Source organism: Aulonocara stuartgranti (assembly GCF_965226115.1).
Source record: "Aulonocara stuartgranti genome assembly, chromosome: 11".
Lineage (NCBI taxonomy): Eukaryota > Metazoa > Chordata > Actinopteri > Cichliformes > Cichlidae > Aulonocara > Aulonocara stuartgranti.
Window position 1 is genome coordinate 11,736,333 of NC_138947.1, and position 15,398 is coordinate 11,751,730.

At 41.2% G+C, this 15,398-nt stretch overlaps 2 protein-coding genes across 4 annotated transcripts in view; one reads left to right on the forward strand and one right to left on the reverse strand.

Annotated features, from left to right (window-relative positions):
* invs (inversin) overlaps nt 1–702 on the forward strand; it is a 46,878-nt gene extending 46,176 nt beyond the window's left edge. For both annotated transcript variants that reach the window (XM_082552783.1, XM_082552784.1), the window contains exon 19: nt 44–702. In XM_082552783.1, coding sequence (XP_082408909.1) covers nt 44–159 — 116 coding nt within the window. In that variant the 3' untranslated portion in view covers nt 160–702. The remainder of the gene's footprint in view (nt 1–43) is intronic.
* A 66-nt stretch (nt 703–768) lies between these two features.
* On the reverse strand, nt 769–15,335 carry tex10 (testis expressed 10). Of its 2 annotated transcripts, none has more exons than XM_082552786.1 (16): nt 15,105–15,335; nt 14,660–14,856; nt 13,980–14,167; nt 13,560–13,886; nt 13,257–13,469; nt 12,889–13,141; nt 12,676–12,788; nt 9,908–10,155; nt 9,692–9,827; nt 7,781–7,950; nt 4,556–4,733; nt 3,590–3,812; nt 1,990–2,070; nt 1,603–1,787; nt 1,313–1,523; nt 769–1,214 (listed from the first exon to the last, which is right to left on the reverse strand). In XM_082552786.1, exons 2-16 carry the CDS (start codon nt 14,840–14,842, stop codon nt 1,092–1,094), a joined length of 2,832 nt encoding a protein of 943 aa, XP_082408912.1. In that variant the 5' UTR covers nt 14,843–14,856; nt 15,105–15,335; the 3' UTR covers nt 769–1,091. The 2 variants fall into 2 exon arrangements, with proteins under 2 accessions (XP_082408912.1, XP_082408911.1); XM_082552785.1 differs by having other exon boundaries at nt 14,660–14,859; nt 15,105–15,332.
* Between the last annotated feature and the right edge of the window lie 63 nt (nt 15,336–15,398).

Here is a 15,398-nt window from a genome sequence, read left to right on the forward strand (position 1 = left end):
GTACAAGTTTCTACAAAAGTTATTAAATGCTTGTCTTTTTTAGTGAGCGGTATAGACTGTGTGCCTTTGACTGACACCATGAATCAAGCCAAGCTCTACTCTTACCACCTGAGACCACATAGCGCAGGACAGGGGACACGAGGCCGGGGAAAACATTGAAAAACCACACACACACACACACACATCATGTTCTTTGATGTTTTCTCAGCTGGCTGATAGTCTTGCCTCTATAGAATTACTCTACGCATTGTTCACTCAATGTGCCAAGTTTTCTAAAATTAAGCCATATGACATCAGAGCCATGACCTCACAGGGTGGGGTTAAGTCTACAGAAAATGGTGTGTGTAAAAGATAACCTTTCATCCATTGTGGAAGGAACACATACACACTCCATCTCCCTCCTTCTCCGTTGCTGTCGCACACACACTGAGATAACCTTTCCTCCCGTTGTGGAGAATGAGGCAGTCTATCAACAGCCAGTCATAGAGATAGCCCACCTGCAGCCACCGACACACACACACACACACACACACACACACACACACACACACACACACACACACACACACACACACACACTCTCTAGTCTTAAAGTGCTTTCCCTCTCAAAAGTATTATTTGTGAACTATGCTGTTTTTGCTGTTCTTTTTTATTTGCACAGAACAATCTTTATTATGTACTTTTATAAATATATACTGGATGTTTTAAAATGTGTTATTAAAAAAAATGTGAAAAATAAAAACTAAAACAAAAGAAAGAGTCCTCTGATTTAACTTCATTTTGCCTTTATTCTGCTTACCCACCACTCCTTTTAATACAAAGTCACTTAAGTAGCCACTGGACGACCGTTCAGTATTAACACTCAAAAAAGAGAATACACAGTTACCAGGGCTGTGAAAAAAACAGTAAAGAAGAAAGGACAAGAATGTGGAGTACTTTAAAACAAAAAACAAAAAAGTTCTCATTGTCTTCTGTATGAAAGTGTGATCATGTGTACTTGTCACTACTGAGCCCTGCGTGTTGTCATTGTGACTGTAACATGTTTGGGAGGCTAAACTGAGCAATACACCACGTACTGTTGGGCGCATCCGTTAGTATATGTCTCGAAGGCCCAGATTACCACGGTGAGCAGACGAGCCGTGAGCCACGGTGACGCTGTAACAGTAGAGCAGGTCTGTCAGCCACTGCTCCCTGGTTGCACCCCGGGAGAACCTCTGAAACACACGTACAAAGTAATCTGGTGATCAATCTCCATCCGTGTCATTCAAATACCTTCAATTGAATATGCCTGCATCTGTGTGGGCGCGTTTACCGTGAGGTGCTGGAGGATTTCTTGCAGCAGAGTGGTGTTGGCCAGCAGCTGGCTGTGGAGCGACGTGTGCTGCAGCAGCATGGAGAGAATCTGTCCAAGCTGCGGCAGCTCCTCCTCGTTCAGATTGGCAACGCGCAACGACTGCAGGACAACCCGCAGCAGGCGAGGAATGCTGCTCAGCGCTGTCACGCAAGCACCCCAAATTGCTTCCCTGCAAATGTCAAGCAAGGGTGTTAACACATTCGATCAAAATCAATCAGCACAGATCACTGAAAGAGTTTCAAGCACACCTTTTGTGGTTGGTTTCAGTAGGTGCCTCCTGCTGCAGGGTGAGGAGCAACGACAACAGGCTGAGGCAGCACTGTGACAAGAAGCGCAACACAGGCTCAAGGGGCAGGACTGAGAGATCCAGCAGTCTGGATACAGCTCTCAGCAGCCCGGCCGCCATGCTGTCGGAAACCACCTCTAACTTGGTCTGAGACACACACACACACACACACACACACACACACACACACACACACACACACACACACACACACACACACACACACACACACACACACACACACACACACACACACCAAAAGTATAAATAAAATAAAACTGCCATAAACAAACTTTATGTAAAAAAATCAGTGTGATTTACTGCATGCTTAATAACAACAGTCTCTTACCAGGTAGTTGCAAATGCCAGTTTGTAAGATGTCAAAGCACTGAGACTTTGAGCCCAGAGTTTCCAGACAGTGGCACACTTCCTATAAATCAAACAGTTATTTTGGTTATGACCATATTCATACATGTGTCTCACTGATGCAATGATTTCAAAGTCCGAATGTGTGACTGAGGGATCTGACTGCAGATATGTAAGCACATGAGCTCTAAAACAGACATACACACTCCATCAACAGATTTTCTGCTCTTATTTCATCTTTTTGTTAAAAAAAACAAAAAACAAAAAAAAAAAACACAACTTTTTATTTTGTTGCATTCTTCACAAATACAGGTACAAAAACAAAACAAAAACAGGAAGAAGGAAACTAAGTATGTAACTGGATTACATACATCAGTTTCTCCCAGTTTATTGTAAATTGATCACCATAATATTTGAATAAAAAGTAATTCTCTCAGTTTCTTGAATATTACTCACTATGGCAATCCATTTATTCTCAGCTGGGGGTTCAGATTTAAAGATTTTAGAGGTTACTGCTAAAATCCTTAATAAGTATTTATCTTTGACAGGTAAACTGCTCATAATTGTACAAAAAAGAAAAATTACTCTCTCTTCCAAATAACAGTGTGCACTGCCCTTGTTACCTCCTCCCAACGTATTTTTAAAAAAATATTTTAACTCCATGGTGGCCCATAAAAAAAAAAAGAAAGCATACAGAAAGAATGCAATATTCCCGATTGTCACTTGACTACCAAAGATGTGACATACAAATTACTTTTAGTTTCAGTTTCACTATTTTCACTTTCCAGATTGTCAGCAAGTGAGTGGTTTCAGGTCTAAACCACCGACATGCCACTAACTTTTTAAAAGTGAAAAATAAGGCTCAGCTTTCCGTCATTAACTTGAAATCCAAATCAAATTTCTCATTAACTTTTATCAAATTTAGGTGCGTGTGTGTGAGCCGGTGGGTGTCTGAACGGTGCACCTGTTGGCATTCTCGCCGTCATTAAAAACAATCCCATCTCATTAGCCGAACTGGAGTTGACACAGTCCGTCCTTAATGCCGCCCCCCCTTCCTTCCATCCTCACCAAGCGTCCCCCTCCGCTCCCCCTTCCTTCCACTTCCCTATGATTGACTCAGACAGGGAGATGAGAGAGGTAGGATCTGAGACCTTAATTGAGGAGCTGAATTAGTGATTATAAGCCCCCCACTTGCTCACACACTCACACACTCTTGCCCCAGGGCACAGTTACGTTAACGGTAATTTCTGTGCAGAAATGTCACTCTCCCATCATGCCATGGGCTCTCATTAGCATTTGTGCATATCCACTATGCCCGATAACCACGCATCTCCAACCTGCGCAACGCGATAAACGTTCCCCTCTCAGCCGGAGTGCAACGATAAAGCTTCCACCCTCTGAGCTCAATAGGAGAGACGAAGAGAGACCGGGGGGAACGACAGACCACAGCTGTGTCCAGAATATCAAAACAATGTCTTTTCTACCCCTTCCTTCACCTGCAAGTCTGGGTCTCCTCCAGATTTATTTCTAATGTTAAATTAAGGGTTTAGGTGTGGGATTAAAAAGGTGAACAGTGAACACACCTCAACAATGTCCCAGTGGTGTGTGAACTGCTCCAGCGGGGTGGGGTAGAGGCTGAGAGGTGAAAGAGCGACGGGAGGCAGGACACTGTCATCCTCTGCCTCCTGCAGGGAGGCGAGCTGTTCGGACGAGAAGCCTATGAGGGTGGAGAACAGGAAGCTGAAATAGTCCACGTGCTGCAATGCCGCTTCCTGGCTCCCAGCTGTCCAGCTGCTCAGAGGGGACCTGGAGAACATAATCAGTGATCATGTTACACAATCAAAAACCCTGAATTGTTATTTGAATCTCAGGCTTTGTAAATTTTGAAAGTTCTCACATTTCAAACACTTTAGGATTATTCAGGATTTGATTTCAGTGTTCTTCTATTTTCAAGAATATTAAGAATAACAGCACACTGAAATATAATTATGAAAACTTCTTCCTTGCCCTGTGGGGGAATATAGATTTGTAACAGTGAGAAATGTGTGTGAATAACAGGGTGTTTCATAAAGCCCGGGAGACACATGCAGACCATCTTCTCAATACTCCATGACGATCCTGCATTCCAGCCTCAAAAAGAGCTCTTTGTACAACACTCGAGACACACACACACACCCGTACACACACTCCAAATTTGTATAACACTGCCCCACTGACATAAGAATAAGGTCAAACATGGCAGCACACACATATCATCACAGAGAAAGGTTAACTGGGGATGATAATAGAACAAAATATAATAATAAAAAAAAAGTGGTTTAATTGTCACAAGGAAGTTGAATATCAAAAATACAGAATATTCATCTCAGTTTATGTCAACAAGCAGGTAATAGATCATAAAAGCTGTCACTGATTTGTCTGTGAAAGAACAACACTGCCATCTGATGGTGATCAGGCAGAGCGTCGTTTGTGTGCCTGTGTGCCAGCAACCATCTGCTGTCAAACACAACTGTGTTCATGTGCTTTCCAAAGCGGGTCTGAAAGCTCACCTAAGATGTATGATACGAATCAGAGAGGCGGCGAGGCCGGCAGAGATTCGTCCAGCAGTGCAGCAGCTGCTCAGATTGGCCAGAAGAGGCTGGGACATCTTGGGGAGGAAGTAGAGCAGCTGCACCATTCGCTGCTGGGACTCTGATGGTAAGAGCACCACAACCCCATCCTGTGGATCTTCACAGACAAACAGAGATGCACAAGTCACGTGTAATTATGGACAGACAGCAATGCTGTGCACCCTGTGGGGATTTAACGAGGAGCTCTATCTGGAAAATTAGGACCAATACTTGGAAAACCAGACTATGTTGGGACCAGTAAAAGAGAAAGACGAAAGACATAACTACTACAGTATTGGCTCAGATAATGCGTCTGTGTGTGTGGTGTTCTGCCCGTCTCTGACGCACATGCTGATGTCAGAAGCTCTCAGACAAAAGGAGTCTTGTGATGGTGAATTGCTGGCTCTGCGGCAGTTTCTATCAGAAACACCCCCCCTCCTCCCCTTCCAAACCCCCTCTGTTACACACCAGCTATCTAACTATCTGACCATTCTCTGAGCTGTTCTTATGGACGGGTTTCCAGCAATGTACAAAGTTGCCTGGAGTGGCTAACACAGCGTTGTAGTGCCTCCTATGGGAACTACTCTAGTTAGAGAGTCAGATTTTTGGAGGTCTGTATACCTTTGCTAGACCTATGCATGCAACATATGAATATAAGGAAAATGACAGGAAAAAAAAGCTTCTACACTTCTTCTTTTAGGTTAATTTTGTGATTCCAACCTCTGATTGCAAATTAATGCATTTCTACACCTACAGTATTTTTCCCTGGTCGTGATGTGTCTGTAACCTCGGAGTGTTCTTCCCTCAGTTTGGTCTTTTACACACACAAAAGTTCAAGTGAACTAAAGTCGATCAAGAGCTGCAAGAATTTGTATTTTATAGAACAGATTTAAACTGTAAAAATAAAAACTCCTTCGAGGATGCCAATGTTCACATTTTGGATAAAGACAGATGGTTTGAAAGAGGAGTGAAAGAAGCCATCTATGTCCACTGTGAACGACCATCCTTGAACAGAGGTGGTGGCTTGCGACATGAACCGCTGCCACCTACAATCCAGTTTTGAGGCACCTTAACGCCCACTCACATCTTGCATCAATTGATCTCAATAAGTCACATGATTGTTTCACCCAAAACCTGTGCTGATAATGACCCCACACCCTTTTCCACACCTTGGCTCATGTGATGAGACACATGCTCAACAGTGGGCCAACAGCCTTCTTAAGGGACAACTCCCACTTGGGCTTAAATACCTCTCCACCATGTGGTCTGAGGAACGAAGAGAAAAAAAAACAAAAAAAAACCCACACACACGGAGAAACTAACAACAGGTCAGTAATATGATTTGGTATAAAAAAATTAATTAATTAATTAAAAAAAAAAGAGCCTCTCAGAGAGGCAGAGGTTCATCAACCTGGAAAAAAAAAACCTATGTCTACAAACTGGAAAAATTTCAGAAAAATGTTCCTCAACGTTAAATTACTACGTTTGTTTATATTGGAGGCCCGTGCTCTCAGGTGTGATTCCATCATGGAAATGATTGCACCGGCTCAGGAACACTTCCAGAAATCTTTGTCTAAGAACACAGTTCACCGTCCACAAGTGCAGGTTAAAGCCCTGTCATGCATATGTGCAGATGATCTACAAACACTGCAGTCTTTTAAGATGGACTGATCCAAAGAGGAAAAGAGTCCAGTGGTTAGATAAATCAAAATTGAAAATTCTTTTTGGGGGAAAAAAAAAGAAAATGGACACCATGTCCTTCAAAATAAAGAAGAGAGGGATAATCTGGCTTGTTGTCAGTGCTCAGTTTAAAAGCCAGCATCTCTGATGGTATGGCAGTTAGCACATGTGGAAAGGGACAATCAACACTGAAAGGTATATACAGGTTTTAGGGTAACATGTTCCCATCCAGATGATGGGGGGGTGTCCCCCAGGATAGGCCTTACATAAAGACACTCTTAAAAAAACAAAAAAAAATTAAAAACTTTAGACTTTCGTGAGCTGAAAAGATCTTCATGCGCAACAGTGATATTATATTTCAGAAAACTGATTCAATTTGGAACATAGGCTACATCCACATGTACTCGGGTATTTTTGAAAAAGGAGATTTTCTGTTTCCTTAAAAAAAATAAAAAATAAAAATAAAAAAAATCCCGTCCAAATGTGCAGTTTTGAAAAAAATATCTCCGTCCACATGTAAACGCTAAAAACAAAAGGTTGGCCAATCAGAAGCCTGGGAGGGAAAGACTAAACAGGGTTTTGTGCCCTCACAAAACCTTAAGCACTTCTGAAAAGTTTTTGTTTTTCTGGAACGGCAGATAATTTTGTGTTACTTTTCAAGTGCCATTTTCAAGTGCCTTCATCATTTCAAATGTTAATAATAAAGACAGTATTTTGGCTGTTGTGTAGACTCACAACTTAGGAATGAACAAAATGCATACAGCATAAATGAATTTAATTTTTAAAAAAAAAATTATTTATTCAAAACCGACATTGGGATTTGGGTTGTGAGAGCGTCTGTGTTGAATGTAGAGGCCACATCCGAAGTTCACTCTGATGCCTCTGTCTTTCTAAATGGAGGGACAATAACTCCGTGTATATGTAAGCGTGGAAAAACTGCAAATAGTAAGATTAACAGCAACACTATTTTGTCTATATAATTTATTTCATGTAAACAATAAGGTGTGCGTGAGTAAATCTCCGTTTCCACACCTAAACACAAAAACTGAGTTTTCGAAAATCTCCACCCTGCCAGGAGTTTTTTTTTAAATGTCCGTTTTCAGTGAACCAAAACATCATTTACATGTGGACGAAAGGCCCAAACGCATAGAAAAATCTGCGTTTTCAAAAATATCCGTGTACGTCTGGACGTAGTCATAATCTGTGCTGGTTAGGTCTGCATCATGAATAACCATGGCGATGTATCCTGGTAATAAGTGAACCACCTCCATAATACTGAAAACTCAGGACTAAACTTGAGGGAACCTTTAACAGTCCAAATCCTGCTTCGTTGTGCAGATCTCTGGTAGCAGGAGTCACATCATGACAGATTACACACTTCAGGGGTCTCAGTTCTCAAGTATGATTGCTGCATTTGCTCCCCCACCCCAAAAAACATTTCTCAAGCGGCCCCAAACATTATGATCACTGCATTTTCATGCTCACCATACAGCGTGCAGGCATGCGTCTGCAGACTGCTGAGCATGTCTTTGTTGCCTCGAGAAGCAGCGGCCTGGATGGAAAGGATGAGCTGCGCAGACAGCATTGGGTTACGGTGGCCCAACTGGGACAACTGCACAGGAAGAGATGCCAACCAGCGAGACAGCACCTTGCTCCTTCAGAGAGAGACAAAAAGGGCATGTGAACCCAAGGCCACCACATCAAGGCCTGATGTTATTACACAACTGTTACAGTTCTTACATCTGAGCACAAGTTAATGTGACCACAAAAGTGAGACAGATTTATTTTTACACTACATTTTGTTTACGAGCAAAAATAAAGCTATTCAGGGAAGCCACAGATGTGATAATGGTTAGTTTTGATTTTGTTCTTTGTAGTTTGGGACAGTTAAGAAACAATTACATGAAAAAAAAGCATAATTTCATGTGGACTGTGCAACACATGATCATCATAAATCTTCTACAATCTTTTATTCAGAACAAGTTAAATGGATAGTCTGAAACTCAGAAACAATGCAGCTGTAGGAGAGGACTGTGGTATATGTGCAGTGCTTCACAGTTTAATAATTACTCCATGTTTTAGATGTGTTAAGAGGGATACATGAGTTTATTTTTGCTGTGGTGACAGTTACATGATTTGGCTGCACAGTCACGCCATATAAAAATAAAATCAATCAATTCCGACCTCCTCAGAATCAGCTAGAATATTTAATGAAGGCATGAAAAACTTTCCTTTCACAATAAGACAATTTTTTTCCTATTTACGGGCCCTTAGAGTACACAGCATAGGGCTGAAATATGACTAGTTTTGATTTATGTTATTTTTTCTAGTATTTTTGGAGCTCTTATAACTTATAGAGCGCAAAAGATATCCTAGTGGAATTTCCAGGGCTGGAAAATTATTTTAAACTCTCTTAAACTCTTTAAATCAACTCCATTTTACACACACTTCAATGCCGCAATCTAAAGCCAGCTCTGGTTCTTGTTCAGTACAGTTTTTTTTCTATGACCACCAGTGAGCATCAATATCATGGGATATATCAAAGTTCAGCAGCAGAACTGATCCAATTTACTGGCTTTGATGTGGAGTAACAAGCATTTGTACTCTAGATCTTTTATCTGTTTGCTGATTTACTGGAGAAAACTTCAAAAAGACAATTTTGGGCAACAGCATATTAAAGCTCTACTTTTCACCTACAAGTTTTCTTCTTTATCAGAATAACCTGTAATATAATTAACATTATAACACTCTTATAACAGTTTTCCCTGCAATTTGAGCTTGGATCACAGAGGGCCAGGGGGATACTCTCCTTGCATTTGTTGCTTTACTGCCTATTCAGCTTGTGACTATTTTCTTTTGGCATGTCCCCTTTACTCACTTTACTAAGCTGCTGTCACCTCATAGTCCTGATCCGGGGACCCTCCAGAGCCTTCATCGTGAGAGGCTTTGACTGATTTTACATGGAATGACCCGTATACAAGAACTCTAAATCAGCAGCTAGCAAAATGTGAGCTGGGACAACTGCTTGGGCATAAAGTCACTGCAGGGGATGCCTGAATGATGAAGGAGAAACTACTTTCAGCTGCTTCCTTAATCATAAGTGGATGCTACAGCAGGTAGCTCTGTGTTTGCAATTTAAAATATATTTTTCCTTAAACCAGATTTTTGTCCTGTCACGGCAGAGAACCAGGGATCTTTTGCTTGTTTGGCCAAAGTGTAAACTACTAAATTATGTAGAAAAATACGACAAAAAACTCAAATGAATGATTATTTATGCTGATGCTATCATCCTGCCTTCTATATCTCCAACAATTATGCCATGTGGTGCATGAACTTTTGGAAAACAGCTGTTCAAAAATCCTACTTGTTAAGGCAAGGCAAGTAAGAACAAGTTACCTGGTTAGGTGTGCATGCCCTTGCTCCTGCAGGTAAAGCTTGCTGTAGAACGATAGCAGCAGTGATCGTGTCTGCAGAGGGAGGTTTCTTTGCTTGTAGTAGATATACACTGCTGCCAACAGGTCCTCTGTCACTGCTGCACAAACATGGACATTATGACACAGTTTTAACATCTCTCTCTAATTAATATATATAAATATATAAATATATATTTACTTTTGCTTCTTTGTGTTAGCACCATCTTCCACACGGTACCCAGCAGCATTTGCAGCTGCCTGTAGCTCAGCTTCACTCCGCTACCCAGAGTGTCTCGGACAAACGTACTCAGTGGTGTCAGCCAGTCTCCATCTGCCTCTTGGCCAACGCCCTGCTTCTGGCTAAGGGACACCATCACCTGGCAGAGTGTGATGTTGAGGGCAAGAGGATCCACAGTTGGACCAGGAAGGGCTGCTGTCTGTTTGCTCCTGAAGAGTGCAGAGTGAGATGAGGGCAATCTTAGCTAGTCTGAATTTCATACACAGTAAATAACCACCAGTAGAGGATCAGACTGTATTGGCTGCTTAAATCTTTTACAGTTTTTAAAACGAAGAACTCAAAACTTGCAGTTTAGAGCTATGCACAAACATATAGGTGAAAAAGAAAAAAAAACAACCAAAACTTTACAAAAAAAAAAAATGTATGAATTAAAAAAAAAAAAGTTCTTAAATAGATGGCAGTCAGCCTCCAACAAGTCAACATCTATTATCCATTCAAATATGGCAAAAAAAAATACAAATTTGTATTAATACAAATGTAAATAAAAGAAGATGTGAATTTAAATATTTTGAGAAATGTAAACATTTTAAGCATATCATGTTTGTGTTCCTCATCAGTGCCTTTGATGGCAGATCGTTAAGCTTCCCTGCATCTTATCACAAGCTGTGAGTCAAGAGAAAAGTGTGAAACAGGCAGAGGAAAAGTGTAATGTGATGCATCCTTGGGCAATGAGGCATCTAACTTATTTATTAATAACATTAAATCTAATGTCATTAATAAATAAGAGGCAACATTGCGGCACAGTGGTTACAGCTGTCCCCACAGGTTAACAGAACTCACCTGCCTCACATAAAGTAGGTTCTGGGCTTAAACCCCTTTGTGGTTTCTTTGCTCTTTTCTACTCAGTTGATTACTCAAAGCACTTTCTTACTGCAAGTCTCACTCACCCAATCACACACATCTATGCCTAAGCACTTTCTCACGTTCACTCAAACTGATTCACCGCGGCAACGCGAGGATACTTTATCATTTACAATTTGAACTGATTTTCTGATTGGTAGACAGCCGACTCTACCACCTAAGGCCTGATTTAGACTTCTGTGTTAGGGCTGTTCGATATAACGATATATATCGAATGACGATATAAAAACGTCTATCGTTTCATTTTACGCTATCGTTTGTTTCATGGTGTCGCAAAATAAACTGTTTACGGCAATATTTTTTCACCGTTCTGATGGTCACTGTAGTGGCTATATTAATTTCTTAAAGTTCTCTCTTTCTCTTATATTTAATATAACCACACTACTGATGGACAAGCACCTGTTTTTATGCGTTGTGGTTAGCAACAACGACAGTAACACCATGGCGTGTCCGCTTGCTTATGTACCACATAAACCTTTCACAATAAAGCTCAAGATCCTGTTGAGACTTTTCAAAATAAACTGAATCACGTGAAAGAGCAGATTATTTATGGATGAGAAGTAAAAAAAAGAGCCGCCAGGTGCTAAAAAAATAAATAAGCAGTGTCAGCTGATAGAAAAAAATAAATAAATGTTGGGACTTCTTTCTCTCCTGGCCTGCTCTTTGTTGTGGTCAGATTTCTCTGGGCAAACCGATTTGTCCCTCTAGACTTTTTTGTACATTCTCACACGTCCATTCTGATAGTTTCCAGTAATTTTCTGATATTTGTGAGTCCTTACAGTGATGCTAGGGTTATTATTCCTAATAAACAGGCAATGATTGTTAAATTCAAAAACTGTAGCAAAAAAGGAGCCATAAATGCACAAAAGGAAATAACGGTACTAAACAGGCCAATCAAGGCAGCTGCAGGCTGCGTCAAACTGCCGTGTAGTTACATTTCCAGCAAGATGTACGTCAGGTTACGCCATAAGGTTTCAGATGGGTTTGCAGTTATGGCGTAAATTTCCAACTGAAGCATTAGCCACAGTCTCCCTGGGTACTCCAGCTTCCTTCCAGAGTCCACAGAAAATCGACTGTAGGCATAAATTTCAATAGTTGTCTGCCCTTCTGTGTCAGCCGATCAACAGGCTGCTGACCGGCCCAGGATGTACACTGGTTGTCTTTACAGTGGTTGCCTGTCCCTTTTAAAATGATAGACCTTCTACACCTATACACTCCACAAAGGTCTCTCAGATAAACTGACAAGTCACTCCTTGCTGTCCCCATGTCGAGACTGAAACACTGGGGGGACGGAGCTTTCGCTGTTGTGGGCCCTAAATTATGGAATAAGCTGCCCCTCCATATTAGGCTGGCCCCAACACTTGAAATGTTCAAATCACTTTTAAAAATACACCTTTTTTCCAAGGCTTTTTAGGAGTAGTACTAGAGTCAGCTTTTAGTCAGTTTTAGGTCACTCTTAATCTTTTTATTTTGTTAATTTTATTCCTTGTATATTTTATTGTCCGTTTTACTCATGTTTTATATTTAATATATACTGATTTATTTTTATCTTCCTTTTTTCACTTATGTATTTATTTTATTGTTATTTATATATACTTCTTTTTCTGCTTAATGCATGTTTTTTTAACTGTTATCTCTGTTTTTTTTATTACTGGAAAGCACTTTGGTCAACTATGTTGTTTTTAAACTGCTCAATAAATAAAGTTAGATTGGACTGGATTGGATGTACCCCACTTCTCACCCCATGACAGCTACGTATTAATAAAAACACCAAAGATAAAAAGAATGCCAAGAATGAACTTTCTTACCTTTTGAGATCAATTTTCTTTTTATGTCTGGGTGTATCCCGGCTCCCATAGGGAAAGTTTTTAATGAAGTGCTGCTTAAAATCTCCCAGGTATTCTTTACGGAACCACGCATCCTAAAGAAAACAAAAATATCTGTGAGGTTGATCAAACATTTACATTAAAATAAAATGAAAAAACAAAACAAAAACAAAAGACATGCAAGTCACATCTCACCAGTGCATCCTGGTTCTCCCGCTGTGGGGCCAGTTTTCTCAGCAACTGCAGAATAGACAAGACCTGGAACATTACTGACATGGCATCTGGAGTGAGTAGGTGGGCCCCCTCTGTGTTATTCCACGGGCTGTCATTGGTGCTGGCCTCGACCCACACTTCCAGCAGGAGAGGCACAAGAGTAGCTGCAAACTTTTGAACAGTCTCAGCTGAGTCTAGACCCTCACTTACTGTAGCTCCTGGATCCTGCTCAGGTCTGCACAGTGAAAGAATAAAAAAAAAAAAACAAATGAAAAAACAAAACAAACAAAAAAAAAAGAAGCTTAAACTGAACTATTTCTGGACGGCTACTAAAGTCAGAGATTTCATACCTAAGTTTAAAGGTGGAGTGTGGAGTTGGTTTGGCCCCAGAATGTTCATAAATCTTAACTCCAACCTTGCTGTACGTTAGCTCTTCCCAGTTGAGATGAAGAGGTGTAAATCGGCCCTCTCCACTAGAACCAAAAACTCTTTCAGTTGGGACAGACATATCACTTTCCTCCGTTGGTCTTTCCTCAACAACTGCCTGGAGAAAGCGCCCAAGCCTGAGATACAAGTACAACAAACAGGAAGATTGGGATTCAGAGTTATTCACTTAGATTTTTCCTGATTGTGTTTACATGCAGCTTCCATACCTGAGAAGAACAGAAAGCCGCCACTGCTGGCTCGTCACAGCCCTGTTAGGGTTGATGGACAGCGCCCAGGTCCAAGCCTTGGAGTCTGAAGCTTTTTTGGCTCCTCCACTGTTCTGTCTGTGAGAGATCATCTCTAGGAAGTTAGTGAGGAGAACTGCAGGCCGTGCGGCTAGCAGAGCAGGGTAGTGCTCTAGGAACACGTCGAGGACATTTATGGCATCCTCCTGGATTCCTGTCTCGATATGCGTCATAGCACAAGACAAATGAGCACTGAGGAGGGGGAAAAACGGTGCCACGCGTTCTGCAGGCACACACTGTGCAATATACCTGTAAGCAAGTTAAAACAAGTTTGTTTACTTTAGACACATTTAAACAAAGAAAAAAAATGTGTTTGTTGTAGTTTTGACATGCTTGTCTAACCTGAGCACACGTGCAGCTGCCACACGAACATTGTGATCCTTGTCTGTTAAAACAGCTGCCACTTCTGAAAGCAAGCGTGAAAGATGCTGCTCTAACAAAGAGGGACTGATGGACAGCAACTCTTTCAAACCTAACAAGGCACTGTGTTTCACATTCGCGTTGTAATGGTGCAGCTGAGACAGGAGGTCCTGTGGAAGGAGGGAATAAAATGAGATAAATTTGTTTCTGTTGTTCTTCTTCGTTTGGCTGCTCCCTTTAAGGGTCACCACAGTGATCATATGCCTCCTCACAGTAAATGTCTCCAAACCATAGATCACAGCACTCTTGCAGCTTTCCTTCAGTCAAAAATCACCCATCTCCGTCCACTGCATGCACTCTTTTCTTCACATCTTATGTACACTGTCTGTTGCTTTGCATGTCTGACACCAGGTATTTAAACTCATCCACCTTCACAACCGCTAATCCTTGCATCTTCGCCTTTCCACCTGCCTCACTCTCATTCACACACATTTATTCTGTCTTGCTTCTAATGACTTTCATTCCTCTTCCGTCCGCAACATATTTCTACTTGCTCTCTACTCTCACTACGGAAGAAGACGAACTTGTTATATTCAATGAAACAAGCCTATAGCATGCTTTTTTTTAAACTTGCTAAAATCTGAAAAGATCTCAGATCTTACATTAATACCGAGCTGTTTGTGTGTTGTGGGTCCACTCGTGTCTCTCTTTAGCTGCTCAGACAGATAGATCCCCTTGGACCGAAAGTTGGTGTTGGTGGCGTTATCAGCTCTGGGCTTCTTCTTTCCCACTTTTAGCTTCACTTTCTGGAAGTCATCCTGCCTCTTCTTCTTTTTGGCCTTCATCTCTGCAGTCTAGACTGCTGTCAGTGTAATGACACATGAAGATAGCGGGAAGTGAATTAATGCACTCATTTTAATGACACATAAACCTATGGTAAATCGAACACGTATCAATAATAACATAATTTGTGTCAGGACCATTAACATTGTTATTTTTACTCTCAATAGTACATTTCGATACTCAGCAGCACAGCTAGCTTGCTCTGCTAACTTATCTATCATTTCCCTGCAACAGTTTTTAGCGGTAGTAGTTAATTGTACTCACCACAATAAAAATGTCTGCAGTCTAAAGTCGGAAATTTACACTACATAAAGCATCCATTAAAATGTGTCCACCCGGCTAACGACTAAACATACACACACATAAACAAAGAAAATGATCTTTATTCGGTCTCGTGTGGCTACATTGGGTCCTTTGATTATGTGTGTGTACATGGTCACAAAGAGTGCGCCTTAGATGTGTGCACTTCAGCTGCTGCTCCTGCGGGGCTTATAATAAATGAAACCACCAAACTGGGGAAAAGTGCGAGTTTATAGCTGCTCGAGCGTCATCATGTGC